The following is a 21,761-nucleotide window of genomic DNA, read 5'->3' as shown; positions in this document are numbered from 1 at the left end:
ATATGGAATTTTCCAAAATAATAAATAATTGTATGATATACAGCATGTTAAATAATTTTTTTTTTCGAGTCTACAGAAATTATAATCAATAACCAGTTTGAATCTTTCTAACACAAGTTTTACTGGATAAATTCTATGTAATATCTTGAAAGACACTTCCTTAAGTTGGTTATTGATACTTATCACACATTTTCTAAGCTTTCTCCCAATGTATATCCTCAAATAAGGAAGACCAAACACATCTAGCCCGTATGAAAAAGTAGTTCAAGTTTATTTGATCAAGTATACTTAAGTAAAGTTCAAGTATATTTCCCTGAAGTATACTTAAGTAATTATACTAATATCAGTGTACTAGTAGTATACTAGTAGTGTACTAATTCAATACTTCTTGGGACTAAATTGGCCCACTTTTTAGTTCATGAAAGTACACTTTAAAGTACTCTCAGTTTAATAGATTTTATACTACAAGTATACTATATACTTGTAGCCCAATTTTTGGTTTATGAAAGTACACTTTGTATACTTTAACTTATAGCCAATTATTTATGTATTACATAAAGACACTTGCTCCACTTGCTATTTGACTTAATAATAATATTTTTGTTAAAGCACTTCTCTTTCAGTATATTAGTACCTCCAATAGAAATATTTTTTCCACACAGTCTTCTGAATTAAAAGTTTGATCAAAAGTACCAGGGTTTCGTAGAAAATACATTTTAACGATTGTACAGTAAATAAGGGCGAAAATGAGTCACAAGACCCACAATGGCTATTATGTTAGAAACCCGAGGAAGGTCAATAAATATCAACTGTCTGTATCTAATATTTGATAAAAACACTCAAAGTGAAACTCAACTCAAAGTGTCAGTTGATTAGTAGATATCTCAGGCCATAATGTTTGACCTTTGACCCCCTACTAAACGGTAAAAGATTTACCTGAACATACACGTTTAACTTCAACCGTGTCAAGTTACAGGAACTAACACAATACACTTCCGGTTTAACTATTTCCCTTTCAAGTTAAAAGTCTGTTGTTGACAAATTAGCTGCAGGATCAGAATAAAAAACTACAGCACTTTCATTTTTCAAATTAACCTAACCATGAAAACAGAAACTTTCTAGCAACCAATATGCTGTATACAGTCTGTGGTTGCAGCTAATATCATCTATAGACTAATAAACCACATGGAAAGTGATCGGGCATTTTGGTTGGAATATGCATATATACATTTAGGACATTTCAAGTGTAAGAATAAACTTTGAGTATCTAAGTTGTATTTTGTACTGCAACTATATTAAGAAGTGAACTTATAGGTATGCTGTTTGTTTACTAGTTATATACTTGTAGCCTTATACTTTTAGCACTTTTTAGTTCATGAAAGTACACTTTAAAGTATACTCTCAGTAAACTACTATTTTATTAGTGTTTACTGCAAGTATACTTGTAAGTTTTCTTTAACTTACAGTATTCTCTATACTTGTCAGTATAAGCCAAGTTTACTTAGACTTTTCTGTATACTTGTCTGTAGAAGCCAAGTATACTTAGACTTTTCGGTACACTTGTCAGTATAAGCCAAGTATACTTAGACTTTTCGGTACACTTGTCAGTATAAGCCAAGTATACTTAGACTTTTCTGTATACTTTGTCAGTATAAGCCAAGTTTACTTAGACTTTTCTGTATACTTGTCAGTATAAGCCAAGTTTACTTAGACTTTTCTGTGTACTTGTCTGTAGAAGCCAAGTTTACTTAGACTTTTCTGTGTACTTGTCTGTAGAAGCCAAGTTTACTTAGACTTTTCTGTGTACTTGTCTGTAGAAGCCAAGTTTACTTAGACTTTTCTGTGTACTTGTCTGTAGAAGCCAAGTTTACTTAGACTTTTCTGTATACTTGTCTGTAGAAGCCAAGTTTACTTAGACTTTTCTGTATACTTGTCTGTAGAAGCCAAGTTTACTTAGACTTTTCTGTATACTTGTCTGTAGAAGCCAAGTTTACTTAGACTTTTCTGTATACTTGTCTGTAGAAGCCAAGTATACTTAGACTTTTCGGTACACTTGTCAGTATAAGCCAAGTTTACTTAGACTTTTCTGTGTACTTGTCTGTAGAAGCCAAGTTTACTTAGACTTTTCTGTATACTTGTCTGTAGAAGCCAAGTATACTTAGCATTTTTAAACTTTCTGGTAAGGATAGCATACTGCATTTATTATATCTGCCCTCATGTGTCATTGTGCAAGTTAGTTTTGTTCAGTCAACACCTTGTTTAGTTGTGAGAATAAGTATAGTTATATTTATATTTATTTATTTATATGTATATCTTTTATAGACCTAGGTATTAAATTCTTGGTTTACAATGTTTTGTTATTTTTTGGGTAAATAAAAAGCCCAGTTACTTCAACAACTCCTGTTTCCTCGTTGCCTCACTGCTTGGTCCCTAACACCCAGTTTGTCATTTATTTGGGAAGGTGGTCCTCGGAAATTGTTATTTTAATCAGAAGTGGGCCTCAAGTTACAAAAGGTTGAGAACCCCTGATTTAGGTGTTATTCATTACACGCTGCAGAATTTTACTTTGAAAATTTCCAACCGGAAACGTAGTTAGCCATGTAGCCCTCAGCTCACTTGACAGCATATTCAACTTCAACTCAAATTCAATGCAAACTTCAGCCTGATAATATCCACCGCTACAGCAGGTAACGTTACACTGACGGGTTAACAAGGTAGTAGAAGTAGTTATAATGGTGAGGAGGAGCTGAAACGTGTCTCTGTAAGTGTAAACATTGAGCTATAATGTTCTCAATGAACTGACCTAGATTTGTTGTGGTTCCTTCCAGTGGTAGGAAACCAACAGGTTAACGTTCAGATAGGTTTAGACAGCTAATCCGAGGAGGTAAACTAGTTTAATCCGAGTGTGATAATCCTATCACAGTTATCTTCAACTCACCAACTGAGGAGGAAGAGGAGGAGGAGGAGTTGTGTCCTATACCGCATAGAAACGCTTACTTAAAGTAAACTCACTTTAATGCGTCTGTAAGTATGCAGACTAAACTTGAAGTGGTCAAACGCTGGTGAAACGTCTTCTTCTTCTTCAGTAGCAGTGGTTGGTGCCAGCAGCAGGAGGAGGAGGAGGTGCAGCAGCTACATGAAACTTCAACCCAACTTTACACCACCGAGGACGGAAGAAGCAGCGACACGATGGCACTCTGCGGAAGAAGAGGTCGACCCAAGCTACTCTTCTTCCTCTTTGCTGCCTCTTTGGTGGGATATCTGATCTTTGTAAGACGCAACTCCTCGGTGGAGGTGAGCGCCACGAACAGACGAGTTGCCCCAGTAGAGGTGAGCGATGAGGAGCTGAAGAAACCCGTCTATGAGAAGCCACCACTGGATTTAAACGCCCTGGGTGAGATGGGGAGAGCTGCCAAACTCAACCTGAACGAAGAGGAGAAGAGACAAGAGGAAGAAGCCATCAATAAACATCAGATTAACACTTATATTAGTGATAAAGTGTCGCTGCACCGCAGGCTACCAGAGAGATGGAACCCACTGTGAGTATATAACCATTATTATACCACAGAAACATCATCACACTAATCAAGTTCAAGGGGATTTAAGATATTCCTTTATTAGGGGATAGTGCAAATAACAAGATGCATCAGCTAACACAGCTATACTTTATGTAGTAAGTATACTAATATCAGTGTACTATATTTTTAAGTGTACTACTTTAATACTTATTGTGACTAAATTGGCCCACTTTTTAATTTATAAAAGTACACTTTAAGTAAGAAATAGTAAACTTTGAGTACACATCTAGTTTACATCTAAGTTGTATTTTGTACTGCAACTATATTATGAAGTGAACTTATAGGTTTGTTTACTAGTTATATACTTGTAGCCTTATACTTTTAGCACTTTTTAGTTTATGAAAGTACACTTCAAGGTATACTCTCTAAACTACTATTTTATTAGTTTTTACTGCAGGTACACTTGTAAGTTTTCTTTAACTTACAGTACTTAGCCAATGATTTATGTGTTACGTAAAGAGATTTTTGCTATTTGACTTGATAGTTTGTGATGCCCTACATGGTGAATGGAGAATGCAAAAACATAGAAAATTCTTGAAGATTTAAATCAAGTTTAAGGGGATTTAAGATAAGATAAGATAAGATATTCCTTTATTAGGGGATAGAAGGAAGTATAAAAATAGGAGCAGTATATACAGTATTGACAATAAACAGACTATTAACAAAATTGCACAAGTGGAAAATGATACTGCACAGTGAGAATGAATGAATGAATGAAATTCCACCTGAAAATATCAGGTTATTGTGAGTTTTTTGGTGTGTATGTGGTCTACTGGGAGCAGTGCTGGTTGTGGAGTCTGACACTGAATGCCAAGCAAAGCTACAAATCCAGTTCACTTACTACCAGTGTTGTTCTTAAATTAGTACCAGTGGGTAGGTCTGTGTATTGGCAAGAATCTGGCGATACGACACGTATCATGATACAGCAGTATAGCGATTCAATATATTGCGATATATTGTGATGCTGTAAGCAGGGAATGGAATTAGTATATTCCTTTATTAGGGGATAGTGCAAAAAACAAGATGCATCAGCTAACACCGTAAAAAAAGAGCTAAACAAAGTGTGCAAAATATGAACCATTTAAATAGAAGGAAGTATAAAAATAGGAGCAGTATATACAGTATTGACAATAAACAGACTATTAACAAAATTGCACAAGTGGAAAATGATATTGCACAGTGAGAATTAATAAAATGAATGAATGAATGAATGAATGAATTTCCACCTGAAAATATCAGCTGCAAGATTTGCTTCACTCACCAGCCTAAAAAACAACGATACTTATCTATTGACCTGGTTATGAGTATTTACTTTGGCAACCAAGCTTAAGCTCCACCCCTCTTTCCAGGATGTCATTGTGCAGTTACCCAGCTTCACCTCCTCCTTTCCAATCTGCCCACTAACATGCAAATTCTCCTTATATTGCAGTTGCAGAGAGCTGAAGTATGACTACCGTACCCTGCCGACAACATCCGTGGTCATCGCCTTCTACAACGAGGCCTGGTCCACCCTGTTGAGGACGGTCCACAGCGTGCTGGAGACGTCGCCCGACATCCTGCTGAAAGAGGTGGTGCTGGTGGACGACTACAGTGATAGAGGTGCGAGCACAGACTGATGGACGGACAGGCAGAGGGGCTGCAGTGGGCAGGCAGGCAGGCAGGCTGGCTGACTGACAGTCAGAAAGGTTTTTCAGAGGGACACACAAGGAGGCACACAGAAAGGGGCCAATCAGCGGTTTATTTAGATAGAAGGGTGCAGGACAGACTGACGTTGGCAATTAGGAAAGTCAAACAGAGATACAAGAAGTTGGAGACGGGTGGTGAATCTAAGATGTAGATAAAGGGACATTTTATACCAGATAGACTCGATGACACACGTCTGGGCAATTATCTTACATATGAATATACAGAAACATCTTGCAAAATGATATAATAATAATAATAATAATTAATAACAGTATACATGTACATTGCATGGGTGGTAAATAGTTTCAAGCACGGGGCTATTCATCAGACTCAAATTGGAAGGAGAAAAAAAAAGAAGAACCGAGTATTCTGTGGTTAAATGAACTTTAAGAGGGATCGTCATGTCATTCATTGTTTTGTTTTCTGTACTCAGACTGCATGTAAGGAAGTGAGACACTTTAAGGGAGTGGTTCTAAAATGTCATATAAATGAAGCAATGCCTGCTGCCCTAACATTGGCTGCATAGTACAGAGTGGTAAGCAAATAAACCAAAGAGTGACGCTCCTATTTCACATTGTTTCATTTGAGGAGGAAGTGTAGAGACAGAAAACTATTAGGCACAGAAAAATAAATATTGTAATATATTTGTAAAGTACAGATGTGTCATACTATCCCATAAATCAACATAAGAAAACCTCTCAGAAACATCAAAACAGCATACAGGGAGTGTTGACAGTCTGTTTAATGAGATAACTTACCACAGCACATTTTTATTATTCAAACCCATCCAAATACTGTTGTGTTATCTTAGCGACAAGACACCAGATGGATGATCTGAATGAAGAAATTGGGTATCAAACACCATTTTCCTTCCTTTCTTTCTTAATCAGCGTTACCAGCTGCCATCAAAAGCTGACAGCAGATTGTCTTTGTTTTGTTTTCCATTTGAATCATTTATTGTTTGAAGTGGTATTCAGAAACATAAATTCATAAATGGCTTTCACACACACATTTAGTTTTATTTCTTTACTTCCTGAAGCTCATCTGAAGGAGCCATTGGAGAAGTACATCTCAAGTCTGAGGAAGGTGCGTCTGATCCGGGCCACCAAGAGGGAAGGGTTGGTGCGGGCCCGGTTGCTAGGGGCGTCCATTACCTCGGGCGATGTGCTGACCTTCCTGGACTGTCACTGCGAGTGTCATGAAGGCTGGTTAGAGCCCCTGCTCCACAGGTTAGAACACGCTCAGCAGGAAAATTGACTCTTGTGGTTTGAAAGTCTTTTAGCACAACTGAAGCTGAAGGAATGCTGTTATGTCTCAGACTCAGACTCTTGACACAGACATTTGAGATGAACAAGAAACACTGCCTCTCCCTGTCAACAGCTACTCTCTCCTTTCCTCTCCAGGATCAAAGAGGAGCCGTCAGCCGTGGTGTGTCCCGTCATTGATGTGATCGACTGGAACACCTTCCAGTATTTAGGGAACGCTGGCGAACCCCAGATCGGGGGGTTCGATTGGCGGTTGGTCTTCACCTGGCACGTTATCCCAGATTATGAACAGAAACGCCGTCGCTCGCCCATTGATGTCATCAGGTGTGTCTGTGCAGGCTGTTCTCATACACCATTTGTAGCTATATCTACGAAAAGTAATGCACTGTAATTCATATGTATTCCACCAAATCAATTTGTATATAATCCCCACAATTGTGAACCAGGAAGTATAAAGAGCGACAAACGCCGCATAGAGAGGAAGTCTGGGTGAATGGGTGCATCAGAAAATAACGGACATTTCCCCAGGAGACTGATGTTTTTACCCTGTGTGAAACCAGAAACCTAACCAAGTAGTTTTGTTGCCTAAACCTAATCAAGTTAATCTTTTCCTAAACCTAACTAAGTAGTTTTGTTGCCTAAACCTAACCAAGTTAATCTTTTCATAAACCTAACTAAGTAGTTTTGTTGTCTAAACCTAACTAAGTAGTTTTGTTGTCTAAACCTAACCAAGTAGTTTTGTTGCCTAAACCTAACCAAGTCAATCTTTTCCTAAACCTAACTAAGTCTTTTTGTTGCCTAAACCTAATCAAGTTAATCTTTTCCTAAACCTAAATAAGTTTTTTTTTTTGTCTAAACCTAATCAGGTTAATCTTTTCCTAAACCTAACTAAGTCTTTTTGTTGCCTAAACCTAACCACGTCAATCTTTTCCTAAACCTAAATAAGTTTTTTTTTTTGTCTAAACCTAATCAGGTTAATCTTTTCCTAGACCTAACTAAGTAGTTTTGTTGCCTAAACCTAACCTAGTTGTTTCCTGTGAAGACTGAAGTTTATTTTGAACAGACGGGAGCAGAAACTGACACGTGCGTCACGTGTTGCTGGACAGCTATAGGAAATCGCATGAAAAATGAGGAATAACTTTTCGTAAGATACAAACCGTTATATGAGAATATGTAAATTGTATGAGAAAATACAGGTCTGTGGGACCTGTTGAGAAAAAAATCATGTGAACACTTTTAAGGATAACCTTACAGAATAGGCTCTACATTAATACATATTACATTACTGTCAGCTGGTACTAAAGCTGATATATCACTTGTCTCATCCAGATAAATCATAATTTATATGATGCAGGGAATTATTGTCAGATTTGTTTTTTCTCCTCAGGTCTCCTACTATGGCAGGTGGTCTGTTTGCTGTGGAAAGGTCGTATTTCCAATACCTGGGGACATACGACACTGGGATGGAGGTGTGGGGAGGAGAGAACCTGGAATTCTCCTTCAGGGTAAGAAATGACGGACGGAGCCTTCAAATGACACTCGTGAACTTGTGTTTACAACATGGGAAGTCATGTACACGATATGCTTTCCGTTCAAGTGGTTAAGTCGCGAGAACACCGCTGCTAAGCAACGACAGTATTAACGTTACTGTCGGCGTCTCGAAGCCACAGAGGTTGAACAATTCAGCAAGCTAGCAAGTGGGTAATATAATGCAGGAAATGCAAAGGCATAATGACAGGAAAAGGATGAGGCCGTTGGAAATATCAACATTTTCTTCAGACCTATTATACAATTACGAAGAAAAACAATAGACGAAAATTACAATATATTAACTTATTATGCACCGAAGAAATGAACTTCCATGGTCGTGCATACCACAAGAGGGGGGCGTTCATATGGACTCTTCTCGTGAACACAGTAAACACGACCCCATTTAAAAGCACCAGATGTGTGTTTATATTGTATCTACATGTATTCTGCATGTGTAAGGTCCTATCTTTATGCAAAATAGGCATAATTCATGTACTGTATGTCTCCATATTGACATGAAATATGCATATTTAACACACAGCACTACAGAGGCATCTAGATCTGGTTTCCATTTACCAAGAACTGCATCCTGTGACGACTCCTCCTTCCCTGTGAAAGCCATCCTGAAAGAATTACAACTAAACACCCATTGATAACAGGCCAAAGATTTGAATACTTTAATTGCAGTGAAGAATTTGAACATCCTTTTTTTCTTCAATAACTGTAATTCCCCAAAGGGAAGCAACCAAAATGATTTCCCTTCAACAACAAAACCGCTTTTCTGTTTTCCAAGTTCCTACACAACAAGGCGGTGCATTGTGTTGAATGATTGAATCATGGCTGAGAGGCTAACCAAATCCTCGTGGTGGTGGTGTTGTCGATGTCTCTTAGATTTGGCAGTGTGGAGGCAGCCTGGAGGTCCACCCCTGCTCCCATGTGGGTCATGTGTTCCCCAAAAAGGCCCCTTACTCGCGGATTAAAGCTCTGGCAAACAGCGTGAGAGCTGCTGAGGTCTGGATGGATGAATACAAAGAGGTCTACTACCATCGAAGCCCCCACGCTCGACTGGTGAGTCTGCACAGATGGTGTGTGTGTGTGTGTCAAATATAACTATTTTTAAGCATTACAGCATATTAATGACTGAATGATTTCCTTTATGGAGTATTGGGATTTATGTTTTACAGCTAGCACAAACCTGTTAGATTAGAGTAATCGAAACTCGATTTCACCAATGTACACACTCTCAGTCCCACACATGCAAAAAAAAAATAACATGTTCACACACACACGCACTGCACTCCCGCTGTGGTGTAAAAGCTCCCCTGATTAAGTGACACTTGGGATACATGAGCGGCAGACACCCAAGGTGACAGGGGTGTCAGGGCGTTCCGGTGTGTGATTACCACCTTTCCGTGTCACTCGGTGCCAACGGGTGTCACCCACCTGTCCTTGATGAAGGGGTGAGAGCAGTGCTAACCCATGGGGTGCACCTGCTTTGGTGTGTTGTGTGGGAGGGGGCTGGGCCAGTGTGTGGCAGACAGTGTAGTTAAGAGGAGAAGCTCTCTAAACACAGATCAGGTGGCGCTCATCTCCCTGAGAGGAGGTAGCCTTGCCAACTTCGCAGTGGCTCGACAAACCCAATACACCAGAGCCTTTAAACAAACACCGCTGCTGCTTCCCCCTTCTTCCAATAGGTAGGCTCATACATAACATTTGACAATATACGATATTAAATAAGGTTTCATTCTCCTCATGATGCTGCAAGATTTTCGACATTTTCTGACAGCCTTATCTCACTTTTCATGTTATTTCGGCTGTTGTTTTTCCGGCATTTCCAGCAGTTTTATGAGTTTCAGATACCCGCGTGCAGATTTTGTCGAACCTTTTATGAAGAGATTTTTTTAATCCCTGTTGTAAATTTGAACGATACATTTCTCAAGATATTCTTTACAAATTTCTACTTAGCTGCAGTGGGTAGAATTGGAACAAATATGATTAAAAAAAAGTTATTTTTATAAAGCGTTCACTATATCCTGACATCAATGAGACAGGTAATCTGAAAAAAATCATGTGCATCTGTGTCCTCCGGTGCTCCTAATGGCATCTGCAAGATCTCACAGAGCGGAGGAGAACAACCAATCAGAGTCGAGCTGGAGCCTGCTGTCTCCGAGCAGCTGTCAATCACTCACGAACTGCGATCAAACGGTCAAACTAGGCAGCGCTGATCAAATATGAATCAGTATTCTGTTACTGTAATGCCTATTTCTCTCCTCAAATGTTTTCAGGAAACATCTTGTAGTGTACTGTTTAGCTGTAAAATGAGAAAGTTTGTGTTGAGATCAGTTGAGGAAATACCAAGCACCTGCCCACCAGCCAGAGCACAGCCAATAGGAACGCTCTCTCTCTGAAATGACCTGTGATTGGCCAAAGTCTCCCGTCACGGGTTAGATTTTCTAAAGCCTGAAAACAGAGCCATGAGGAGGTGCAGAAGTCTAGTTTTCTCTCAGAACACTTGAATTACAATATGCTGAAAGATTATTATGGAATCTTTGCCCAATGATGCCAAAAACATTCTGCCTACTGCAGGTTTAAGAGATTATTATTACACACACAGAGTTCTCCTTTTTGTCCCTCCAGGATTAATTGCCTTCCTTTGCTAGAGATAAACTCTTGTTTATTTGCGTAAATGAGTACCTGAGGCCTGGTTTGAGTACATTTCGTCTTCACCTTTTAGTCCTGATTTGCTTCCAAGCCCACAATCTAGGTAACATGAATCCGTCACAACATATATTGATGGCTAATTGTAATATTTCCAGTCAGTCTGGTTGGCGATTACATTGTCATCCTCCTCGGAGGAAAAACAAGTACATTGCAGGATGAAATGAGGTCACGGAAACTGTCAAGTTGATGAGTCACCTGTCAGTCCGTGTGAGTTATATCTACTCTTGGTTAATAAGTAATAAGGCCGTGTGAAACCTAAATAAACCAGATTTAAAATGTAACCATGTATCATTTTCAGGGATGAATCTGTAATCATGTATCTGTTGTTTCCCAGCTGTCTAATTGGCACATCTCTGACCTCTTGTGCAAATCGGATTGGTCTCTAGTTGCTCCTTAAGTTTCCTCAGTGAGCCCTTACTGATCCATATACTGGATTGTCTTTGGTCTGCTAGTCACTCCCACATTTGCTTCTTCATTGTCATTTAAGTAGCACATGTACTGCTCCTTAATTGTCCTCTTATTGGCCTCCTACTGTATACTGTGGTGGCCCCTCAGTGTCCTCAGATGGCCCCTACCGGTCCTTCCCATTACCAGCGGACTCTCTCCTTTGGGAACCCGTCTCTTGAGCAAATAAATTGATGAAGGGCCAATTAAAGCTGTGTTTGGGCAAACCACCAACATCCATCATCCCGCCGTGCTGCTGAAGCCTTCCTCCAGCAGGGAAGGTGTGGTGCGCATATGCTCAACCACAAATGAGTGGAGACTGTATTCCGTTCCCTGCACTGTAAATCACTCGTCATGATCACTTTAGTGTGTGTGCGTAACTATTTATGCTTAAAGGGTATTTACACAAGCACACATCCACGTTGTTTGCATTCACTGATAAGCACACAGACAAGTGTCAATCCTCTCGCTCTTGTTCGACGGGACTCAAGTTTAAACCTACAGGAGACCTCACGCCTCATTGTAACTTCAATCAGAGATGAATTTTTATTTTTTTGGTGATCATCACTTTACAAAGATGCACTTAGATTTTTGCTCCTTGTACTGCTGGCACAGCTGCAACCGCGACTAGAGTTCCCTGCAGAGTTTCAAATGACTTTCACCCAACTGTGCAGAGAAATTGTCAAATTGACCATCATAATACTGAAAACTAAATAGTGCTAAAATATATTGACATTTAGATGGACTACATTATGTCAAACAACAAAAATGTACTCAGATGGGGGGGGGGGTCTGTATTCTGATATCAATGTAATATCTTACAAGACATCATGTACTTAGGTGTGAGACCAAATATACAAATTATAGGAAAACATGATTAGTATGTTCTATATGCCTTCATACCAGGGTTATTATAGTCAACTAAAACTGAAACTAAAATGAAAATATGTAATGAAAAATATTTTTAGTAAACTAAAATTAAATAAGAACTATATTCTTTAAAAAAATAATAAATTGAAACAATATTGCCTGGGTAAAAAACTAATACAAATAAAATAAAAATTCATTTCAGTTTTAGTTTTTTAGCTATAATATATCACTACTGAAAAAAGGAGACAACATAAATTTCCGTCAACTCTCGTGGCTTTGAACCACAGAAATTGAACGGACTTGACCTTTTAAGAGACGGCGCTGTGCCGCAGTCGATTCATTAAAGTAGCGCGAAGATTAAACATTATGGCCATTTCTAGCAAATGCACAAATGCACTCTGAAACTAACTGACTAACTAACTGAAACTAAAATAAAATAAAATCAATAAGTCAAAACTAGAATAAAATAGAAACTAATTGAAAATTCAAAACTATTGCAGCCTTGCTTCATACTTCATACTCATTTTCTCTGTAACTTGCACTACGAATTTTATCCTGCACTATTTATATTTTACTATTTCTACTGTTCTAAAATGTTTTATTATTTTTATCATGATTTTGTTGACTCCATGCACTGCTCTTGCTGCTTGTTTTTTTTTAAATTTATTTTATGTAAAGCACTTTGAACTGCAACTCCTGTATGAAATGTGCTATATAAATAAAGTCTTACTTACTTACTTACTTACTTGACATGCATCAAATAAACTCATCTCAAATTGTATGCATGTATTATTCAGCTAGTTTGCCTTCTTTTCCAAGCTTTAGAAATAAAACTAGCCCATACTTTGCCAATCAGTCCAACTTCTCATTTTCATCAAATCAAAAATAATTCAACCCACACCCATCAGGTGACATAACAAGTTCTTAGGGAGTCCCCTTGTTTGCCTCGGATGTAGGAGTGGTTTTCTGTTTGTTATTATTGGGAATGTAATTGTGTAGAGTTATGGAACAACTACAGATGGTGCTATTGTATACTATTTCAGCACAGAACTATGCGTATGAATACATCCTCTGACACTGCAGCTGTCTGACACTGACTGCATCAAGGTCTTTATCTGAATATAAGATGCCATTGATTGACACTTATCATGATTTAATATCCATATTACTGCAGTTCTGTTTTTCCTATTATTATTGTTTTGAATCTCAGGTTATTATGGCAGAAAGGTGGTGCTAAAATAATCCGGTGGAACTGTCGTTTGTGGTCATTGTTTCTAGGAGGCCTTTGGAGACGTGACAGAGCGGAGGAAGCTCAGAGAGAAGCTGGGCTGTAAGAACTTCAAGTGGTATCTGGATAACATTTACCCCGATATTCACGTCCCAGATGATCAGCCAGGAAAGTTTGGAATGGTGAGAGAACACATTTGAGTCGCAGATTGTCACCAATTCTCACCAGTTTAATTGAATTGAATCAAGCTGAGCAGTGCTGGTGAGAGACTTATCAAATAAAGAAAAATGTGATATTTCCTTACATTGAGATTAACTTTGTCTTGGATTTCCACACACATGTTTGAGCTTCTGTACGCTATATTTGATCTGTATCTGAAAATATCTATTGACATGACCGCTTTTTGCTCATTGTAGCTGAAGAACCGGGGCAAGAAGAACTACTGTTTTGACTACAACCCTATAGACGAACACAAAGTGGTGGGCCAAAGGGTCATCCTCTACCAGTGTCACGGCATGGGTCAGAACCAGGTAATAGACGTCGGTCTTTCAGGCCATTCGCCATAAAATGTTTCTTGATGTCTGGTGAAATGTTTTATTAGTCTCAGTTTTACTCGAGAATTACAGAGTCTTATGTTTCACATCTAGTTGCTGATGTTTCTAACAATTTATGGTTAAAAACTAGGGCTGTCAATGGATTAAAATAGTTAATCGCGATCTATCGCACATTTATTATCTTTTCAAAATGTACCTGAAAGGGAGATTTCTCAATTTCTTAACTTTGACGGCCCTGGTAAAAACACAGCATAATGTATGTTTTCTATTTACCTAAGACAGCAGCAATCATCATCATCATCATCATCATCATCAATAGCTGCTGAGACTCTCTCAAAGTAATACAGTCATCTTATTTCACAGTAGACCACAAGGGCTTGTAGTTGTGATTTTACAACACAGGGAACAGTGGATTAGTTCGCCTATCCCAGGTTGAAAAATGATATGTTGTCCTTGTTGATCCAAAGGACAGGGTTTTTCCTCCAACACCTTTTCCCTCTGTGGTTGACGGTAGTCCAGGAAGCACTTTATCATTGTTATTCCAGCAGCCGTCTGTGGACACACACTGATGTCTTGGGCTCAGCGGTGCTTGTGCCATCTGCCTTATCAGAGCTCCCTGCATGTTGCAGAATCACTCCGCACTTTCATTCATAATCTGCGCACACACCAGCGGCACACTTGTTTATGTTTATTGCACAATTTGCATGAAAAGATTTAGAGCTGTTTTTGTTCCTCTCGCAGTTTTTTGAATACTCCACGGACGGTGAGATCCGCTATAACACAAGGGAACCTGCCGGATGCGTTGTGGGTGACAACATCAGCACCTACCTGACTCTCCAGCTGTGTAGAAAACGAGGACAACCCTTACCTGCAGACCACAAATTTGTCCTCAGAGAGGTAAGGAGTATATGTTTCTGTTTTGAGTGTCTGTATGTATTAAATCCTGATTTAACCAAAGAGCCAGTGTGTGTGTGTGTGTGAGTGTGGCCAGACAGTGGTGACGGAGTAATGATACAGGAAGTGGCATGGCAGCAATGAAAGTGCAGGATGGAATGAGATTTTGAGTCGCTGTCTGGGAGAGAAAGAGTCGTGAAAGATGATATCTGAGATGGAGTCCTTTTTAAGTTTTTTCTGACTTGTTCATTTTTCCACATTATTTATTACTTTCCTTCTTGAACCACCGCTAATGCTTCACAATATACTTGGAACCGAATTCTCAAACACTTACTGGTGGTAGACACCCATCTAATCACCTACAAACCTCTCCTCTTTCTGCTTCCTCTTGCTGTTACAGACCCTGTACTCATAGATGCAGATGTGTCTGTTCTCTGTTTCCTTTGTCCCATACATGTACAAGGAATAAATAAAATACAGGGGTGGGGGAAAAAACTGATACAGCATAGTGTCGCAATATTTTTCGTGGCAAGATCGTATTTATACACATAATCCGACGGCCACTATTCTCTCTTTCAGAGGTTGTTCTGGTGTCCGTTTTAAAGCTAGAGTAAAGATACTGGTATCATATAAAACTAGATAACCTAAGGAATTGCTTGGTACCAACCGTGTCATACTGGCTTGTCGGAAAGAACGCTAAATAACACTCCAAAGTTACGCTAAATTTTGGCAAGGAAAAACTGGCATGACCATTTTCAAAGGGATCCCTTGACCTCTGACCTCCAGATATGTGAATATAAACTCTGAGATGAACAGAGTGAAAACTGTATCTTATTAGATAAAACAGATGTTGACAAACTGCATAATTTGCAGTTGAAAAAAGTTAATAAATCGCAATATATCTTATCGTAATACTCAGCACAAAATGTTTAAAATTGCAATAAGATCATATCATGACTGAAGTATCGCAATAAGATCGTATCATGAGGCCTCTTGTGATTTCCAAAATATAAATGTCATTGTTAAATTGGCTCTTGGCAATATGTGTATATATATATATATATATATACTGTATAATGGCCTTATTAATTAGAAAGCACTGTACAATCAGCAGAATTATTTCCTTTCAAATCCATACTATAATAATGTAAATCCTTTAAGTGTCTTTACTGGATTGAAGCTGAGAGAATTGAATCACAGCGTCCCGGCCAGGGCCAAAATCTAATTCATGTCAAAGTCATGTCAAGCACATAGCTGCTGAGCTGCTCCAACAGTTGTTGAGTTAAAGTGTGGGTGATACTACACTGTAATTCACAGAGCACTAGCGAGCTGGGTATTCATCACACACTGCTGCAAGTTGTTTAGTACGTGTTCAGTGTAGTCACACCACACTAGTGTCAGTAGCTAAACCACACTATCTAAATGTAAATGGATCCAAGAAAGACAGAGTGGACGGGGGCAGAATATCTATGTTCCAATAGTAAGCTCAGTGTTGGAGATAAATCATGATGTTAAACTGATAAAGATAATTTCCCCACTGAGCAGCTGTTCTGTTATACTGTGTACATGGATTGTATTGCTACTTTTTTAACTACTTGTTGGCCATTTGAGTGATTAACCAGCACGTAACTATAGAGCGCTGCAGGGATGACGTATTTTTGTAGGCCAACTAAGAAGTTACCATCGCACTGGTTCCCTCGACAAAAGAGCCAATGGGATTTTTCCATTGGATTATTGCAGAAAGTAATCTCTGTGGTAAACACATGTTTATGATACTTACACGTTTTCTTCAACAAGATGATTTTTGAAGCGTCAACGCAATCGTCAGAAGTACAAAGCTAACGTTAGGCTATAAATGAACTGCACCACGGTCGCATGACGTCACGTTGCACCACTAAGCAAAAAGGCGGACTAGTTTGGCTCGGCTCATTTCGCCACTGGTTAGCAACCGTCTTTTTTAACACACTTAAAAGCGTCACAAGTCAGGAGAAGGATATTTACTGTAGGGATGCACTGATCCAACCTTTTCAGTCCCGATCGCGATACCTGGGCTTTGGGTATCGGCCGATACGGAGTACTGATCCGATACCAGTGTTTAATTAATAAACAGTATGCCTCACTGTGTGGAAGTGACTGGATCAGGCTTGACTTAAACATCGCTTTCCTAAACAAATTGTAACAAATAAGTACATAGATACAATTTTACTGAATTGTATTAAAATGATAAAATCGGATACATGCAACTTGGTAAAAAATCTTCAAAATTAACAGGAATTACAATTCAAGTGTAGACCTTTTTAATGCAGCAATAAAATTGGTCAAAACTTAAAAATTCCAGTATATAATGTATATTATATACAAACATAGAATTGAATTGAACACCACAGACCTTATTTCTGTCATCTAACTAAAAACCCATTCAAAAACCTCATTGACTTCCAGGTGAGGGAACAGGAAGTGCAAAAATGCGAACTAATTTCTGTGTTTTAGGACTCATTCCTGCACCACTTTATTATCTTTTAGTATTATAATATTGTGTTTCTTACTAATGCATGTTCTCCACCTGGCTGTTTTCAGGACGGGAGCCTTTACCACACGGCGAGCCAGAAGTGTGTTCAGGCAGTAGACAAGACCGACAACGGGACACCGGCCCCGTCACTCCAACCCTGCACCGACAGCCTCCACCAGAGGTGGTTCTTTGAGGAGAGAATGTAATGGTAAATCAACCTAGAGTATGTTTTTCATTCAGGGTCGCTATCCTGAGGAAGGATACGGGTGGATTGAAGTGTTTTGGATATGTTTGCCTTGCCCTAAAAGGAGCCCAAAGGAGGAAGCTTGCATGCTCCCTTCCAAACTTTTTTTGCACATTTCTGTGCCAGCTGGATTTAATGGACCAATAGGAAATTATACTGACAAGTACTTTCTGAAGTACTTTGGAAATATGTATGGGAATAAGTGTTTTCTTGGATGCTGTTGCTGGGAGACAGGAGCCTGCTGGAAGATGTTTTGTTTTTGTAATCGAGGAGGATTAGTGAGAACCTGCACATTTGTACATGCTGACTTTTTTTTCTTGTTTTACCCACTCCACTGCTGGTGCAATCTTTGAGATCAGATTAGCTCACTTGCTTTACGCACACGTGCACAATCACTGGAACACTCGTGCATCTGTCTAAATGATAAGAACTGCTTTATACCTCTGTCAACAAACTCGCGAGTGGCTGACATTACAGTGATTTTCACAGCCACATCCTGAAGCATTTTTAAAATGTTTGCATCTTCTCCCGTAGAGGGCGCCAACGCTCCTCTCTTCAAGTTCCTCTCTTTCACTGTGTTCCCTATTTGTCGAGAGAAAGTGGGACAAATCTTCAGGTATTTTGTTAAGAACCTTTTCAGGACATTTTTTAGTGCTTTCTACTCTTACATACCAGTGGCTTAGAGAAAGCCTTAGATCACAGGCATTATGGAAGTACCTAGTACCTCTTCGACTTAATCACCTAACTACTGATAACAGGAGAAACTCCAGTCCTCCTCCGTTCTGCTTTGACTAAAGTCATTTTGCAATGCAAATTTAACTTTAAGGTAAAATGACATGGGTCATTTCTCTAGTTTTGTAGTCATTTTTGTAACTTTTTTTTTCTCTGTTTTGTGCTCTTTAAATGATATGCAGCTTCAAAAGACTAAATCATAGCCATATTTTCTGGATTTACTTCAAGTGTTGTCAACTATGTTTATTTTAAATTATAAGATACTGTGTTATTTCATGCAGACATATCTCAACTTTAGTCATAAATAAGTGAGAATTTATTCACTTAATGCTGGTAACTGCAAATAGAAAGAGTAATGGTACGCGTCCACAGGATCCGTCCTTTCCACGCTTCCCATTCATTGTCTACGTAAACAGCCGTGCAATGCATTCTGGTAGCTTAGCGCTGTGTTTTGAGAGACAGACCGCCAGTATGCCCATTCCTCATTTACATAAAGTTTAGGTTTAGGCTACTTTACACAAATCAGCATAAGCATGACTTCGTTAACTCCCAAAAAACTTTTAAACAATCCGTTGTCGATCTAAAATAAAGACAGATTCAGAAACACATTTTCGGTGAACTATTTTTGTAATATATGAGGAAAAATGTTTCTATTCAAGTTGGTTCCGGTTTGAAAGCTGGAAGCAGCAACACGCGAGGGAAAGCGTTCGTCCAATCAGTAGCCTAGTATCTAGTGGCAGCCCATCAAGCATCCAATGCTGGGATCCCTCGCAATCCAAAAACGCCCCTGTGGACACGTACCATAAGATCCTCTTTCCAGTCTCACCTGTACACTTCTACCCCATAGAAAAAGTGCCTAAATGTAAAAAAAACATATAATTCTATTTTAATATATCCCTTCAGGAAGATGCTTTTGTACCGAATGTATATTTTGTCACACAATGAGAACTGTAGTTAGAGTTGTGACAAAGTGTCTGCACAATTACAATACGTATGCTCCCCTGCTGACAATACAGTACGCACAGACAAGATGGTATTCCCCTGAGTGCACGTGTGGCTCTGGTGGGTTGCACTGATTTGTGCTCGCAGCTTCTTTTTTCCATCCGTCAGAATCAGACAACTATAGATCCCCTCTGTTGTTGTGGTCACTTGTGTGGCTGGCTGTCCCTCAGGCTATGCAGAGGGACCGAGGGAAGCACAGCGGAGGAGTAGACAGTTGTTGGTGTCTCCATAGTGCTGGGACGCCAGATGGCTTTCCTGATTGATTTCCTGGTCCTCTCCCAATTCTTTATCAGCACCTCTCGGTGTCAAGAGGTGTGCGGTGGTAGGACTTATCTTTTGGACTCGCGCCAGCCAAATCCTCCTCAGATGTGAGCACTTGTTACTCGCGCGCTTGAGGTTTTGATTTATGAACGGAAGTCATCGAAGGTACAGTTTTGGGTTAGCAGATAATGGAGGAGACTGAATGAAGCAATTTGTGACCTCTTCCTTGCCATTAACCTTCACAGGCTGTTGGCCCATTGGTCTCAGAGGAGCTTTGTTAGGGGGAGGCGGTCGTACTGAAATAGATTATCGCTATTGATCGATTGAATGTAAACTCACAAAAAGATAAATGAGAGATAGAAAAAAAAGACTTGAGTAGAATCAGAATCCCTTCATTTGCCAAATATATAATGAATGTACAGTAATGTGCAGGAACATCTGTGCATACGAGCTCACCTAGTACAAGCCTAAAGGGACGGCGCAAGATGTGCTTTACTTACCGCTCTGAAGGTATATTTATAATTTGATTGCGGTGTGCAGAGCATTGTGTCATGAAATAGCTGCACTGTGGTGGATGAAGTTCCAAGCGTATTGGAAGATGGACATAATTTGTGGGGTTAAAGTTCCCAGTAATCCATAAAGGCTTTTGCTGGCAGCATGAGTGGTACATGATTGCGCAGACAAAGCTCGCTGATAAGTGGAATGGACCAAATGGCCAGCAGGAAGATTATCGTGTGCTCCGTAGAGGGGAGGAGGGGTAGGGGGGCAGCTGTCTCGGGATTGTATGAATGTTATTTTGCGATAAAGCTTGATCTCTGTCACCACATGCCCCCAGAAAAGTTTTGGAAACAGGTTGCTCTTTTAGGTGTTTGTGGCGCCTGGCGATCCTGCAGACTCTCGTGGCGTTCCACTGCTATGATTTAAGACGAAGGAAAGCTGCTCCAATGAGCGTCAACCGCGTGAGATCAGCTTCACCAGGAACTGGTTGCCCTTTTAATGCAGTGCTCATGCTTTATGTATTGAACACTTAAGAAGTGACAGCTTTTCAGTTTGTGTCTTTAGCCTGCGAGTGCAGAATAAATATTCTCTCCTGTTATTAAAAAGGGTTATTTATTGTCTCCCCCGTGGCCATCTGTTATGCCACACATGTCCCACATAATAAAACATATTTTATGCTGCCGTTGTATTGTATGCTAATTTGATACGGCACACGCAGCCGCAATAAAAATTGATATTCGTCAGTCGAGGATCATATCTCTCTGACAGGTCATATAGGGCTTTTTATATCAACCTGTCGTAAACAGTGGAGATATTCCAGGGATCTGTTGGAGCACTTCAACCTGTAAAGTGGCTGATTGTCACCAACTCTAATGGACCATGCAGTGCTGTTTTACAACAGCATGCTCATATCTTCCGTTTTTATAATGGTAAACAATTCCCAGTGGAGACGTTTTAGTTATTTATGTGGTAAACATGCACAAATAATAATGCTGGAAATGTAACACCGTGTCTGGTGTATTAATGCAATAACTCCAGTGGCCTTATATTGTTGAAATGAAGGATATGATTAACAATCGTTTTGTATTTGTTGGATTCAATAAATGGACCATATCTGATGTGTGTGTGTGTGTATCCGTTTAACTGTTGTCAATTTCAAAGTAAGTAAACACAAATGTAATGTTCTTGTTTATTATGTTTTTTAATATTGAGTTTTATGTTTTTAAAATGTGTTTTACACCGTCGGCAGGCTTTTATTTATGAAAAGCAATCCTGAAAATACTTTTGCTCTCTCACCGTACTCCATCGCGTATCCATTAAAGTGTGACTCATCAGCATCCACGATGAGAAAAACAGGCTATCATCCACATTTAACTGTGATGGAGACGTGAATCAAGACGCTCGGAGGGCAAAGAGAGAAGAAATAGAAGGGGGGGGAGGTTTCCAAGCATATCTGATTGGTTTGATCACCAGCTGCTGAGTGAGATGGTGAAATGTTGTGCCCGCGCCAAGTCGCTCTGTTCCCCCTGGTGTTGACGCTCTGGCTTGCAGTCGCTCTCAATTACTCATTGATGATGCTCTGCTGTTTGTTTCATGGATCCTGAGTGTGTGTGTGTGTGGGGGCAATGTCTTTGTGACAACGGCATGGTGGATAAAAGATAAAAACATACAAGCTTTTTTAGGATGGTAAAAAAATACTGTAAAATTCCGTATGAGTGCGTCCTTCAATTTCAGCTGTACCACGC

At 39.4% G+C, this 21,761-nt stretch overlaps 1 protein-coding gene across 2 annotated transcripts; it reads left to right on the top strand.

The window, feature by feature from the left end:
* The first annotated feature begins 2,594 nt into the window (after window positions 1–2,594).
* galnt12 (UDP-N-acetyl-alpha-D-galactosamine:polypeptide N-acetylgalactosaminyltransferase 12) lies at window positions 2,595–21,131 on the top strand. 2 transcript variants are annotated; one of them, XM_074612630.1, is made up of 11 exons: window positions 2,595–2,687; window positions 3,112–3,539; window positions 5,008–5,177; window positions 6,304–6,493; window positions 6,668–6,853; window positions 7,917–8,034; window positions 8,951–9,127; window positions 13,373–13,504; window positions 13,739–13,852; window positions 14,618–14,773; window positions 17,348–21,131. In XM_074612630.1, the coding sequence occupies exons 2-11, from the start codon at window positions 3,190–3,192 to the stop codon at window positions 17,483–17,485; spliced, it is 1,731 nt and encodes a 576-aa protein (XP_074468731.1). In that variant the 5' UTR covers window positions 2,595–2,687; window positions 3,112–3,189; the 3' UTR covers window positions 17,486–21,131. The 2 variants fall into 2 exon arrangements, with proteins under 2 accessions (XP_074468731.1, XP_074468730.1); XM_074612629.1 differs by having other exon boundaries at window positions 2,599–2,687; window positions 3,087–3,539.
* The last annotated feature ends 630 nt before the right edge of the window (window positions 21,132–21,761 follow it).

Source organism: Sebastes fasciatus, chromosome 17, assembly GCF_043250625.1.
Source record: "Sebastes fasciatus isolate fSebFas1 chromosome 17, fSebFas1.pri, whole genome shotgun sequence".
Classification (NCBI taxonomy): Eukaryota; Metazoa; Chordata; class Actinopteri; order Perciformes; family Sebastidae; genus Sebastes; species Sebastes fasciatus.
Note: the sequence above shows the minus strand (reverse complement) of the source record. Positions and strands in the feature narration are given on the sequence as shown.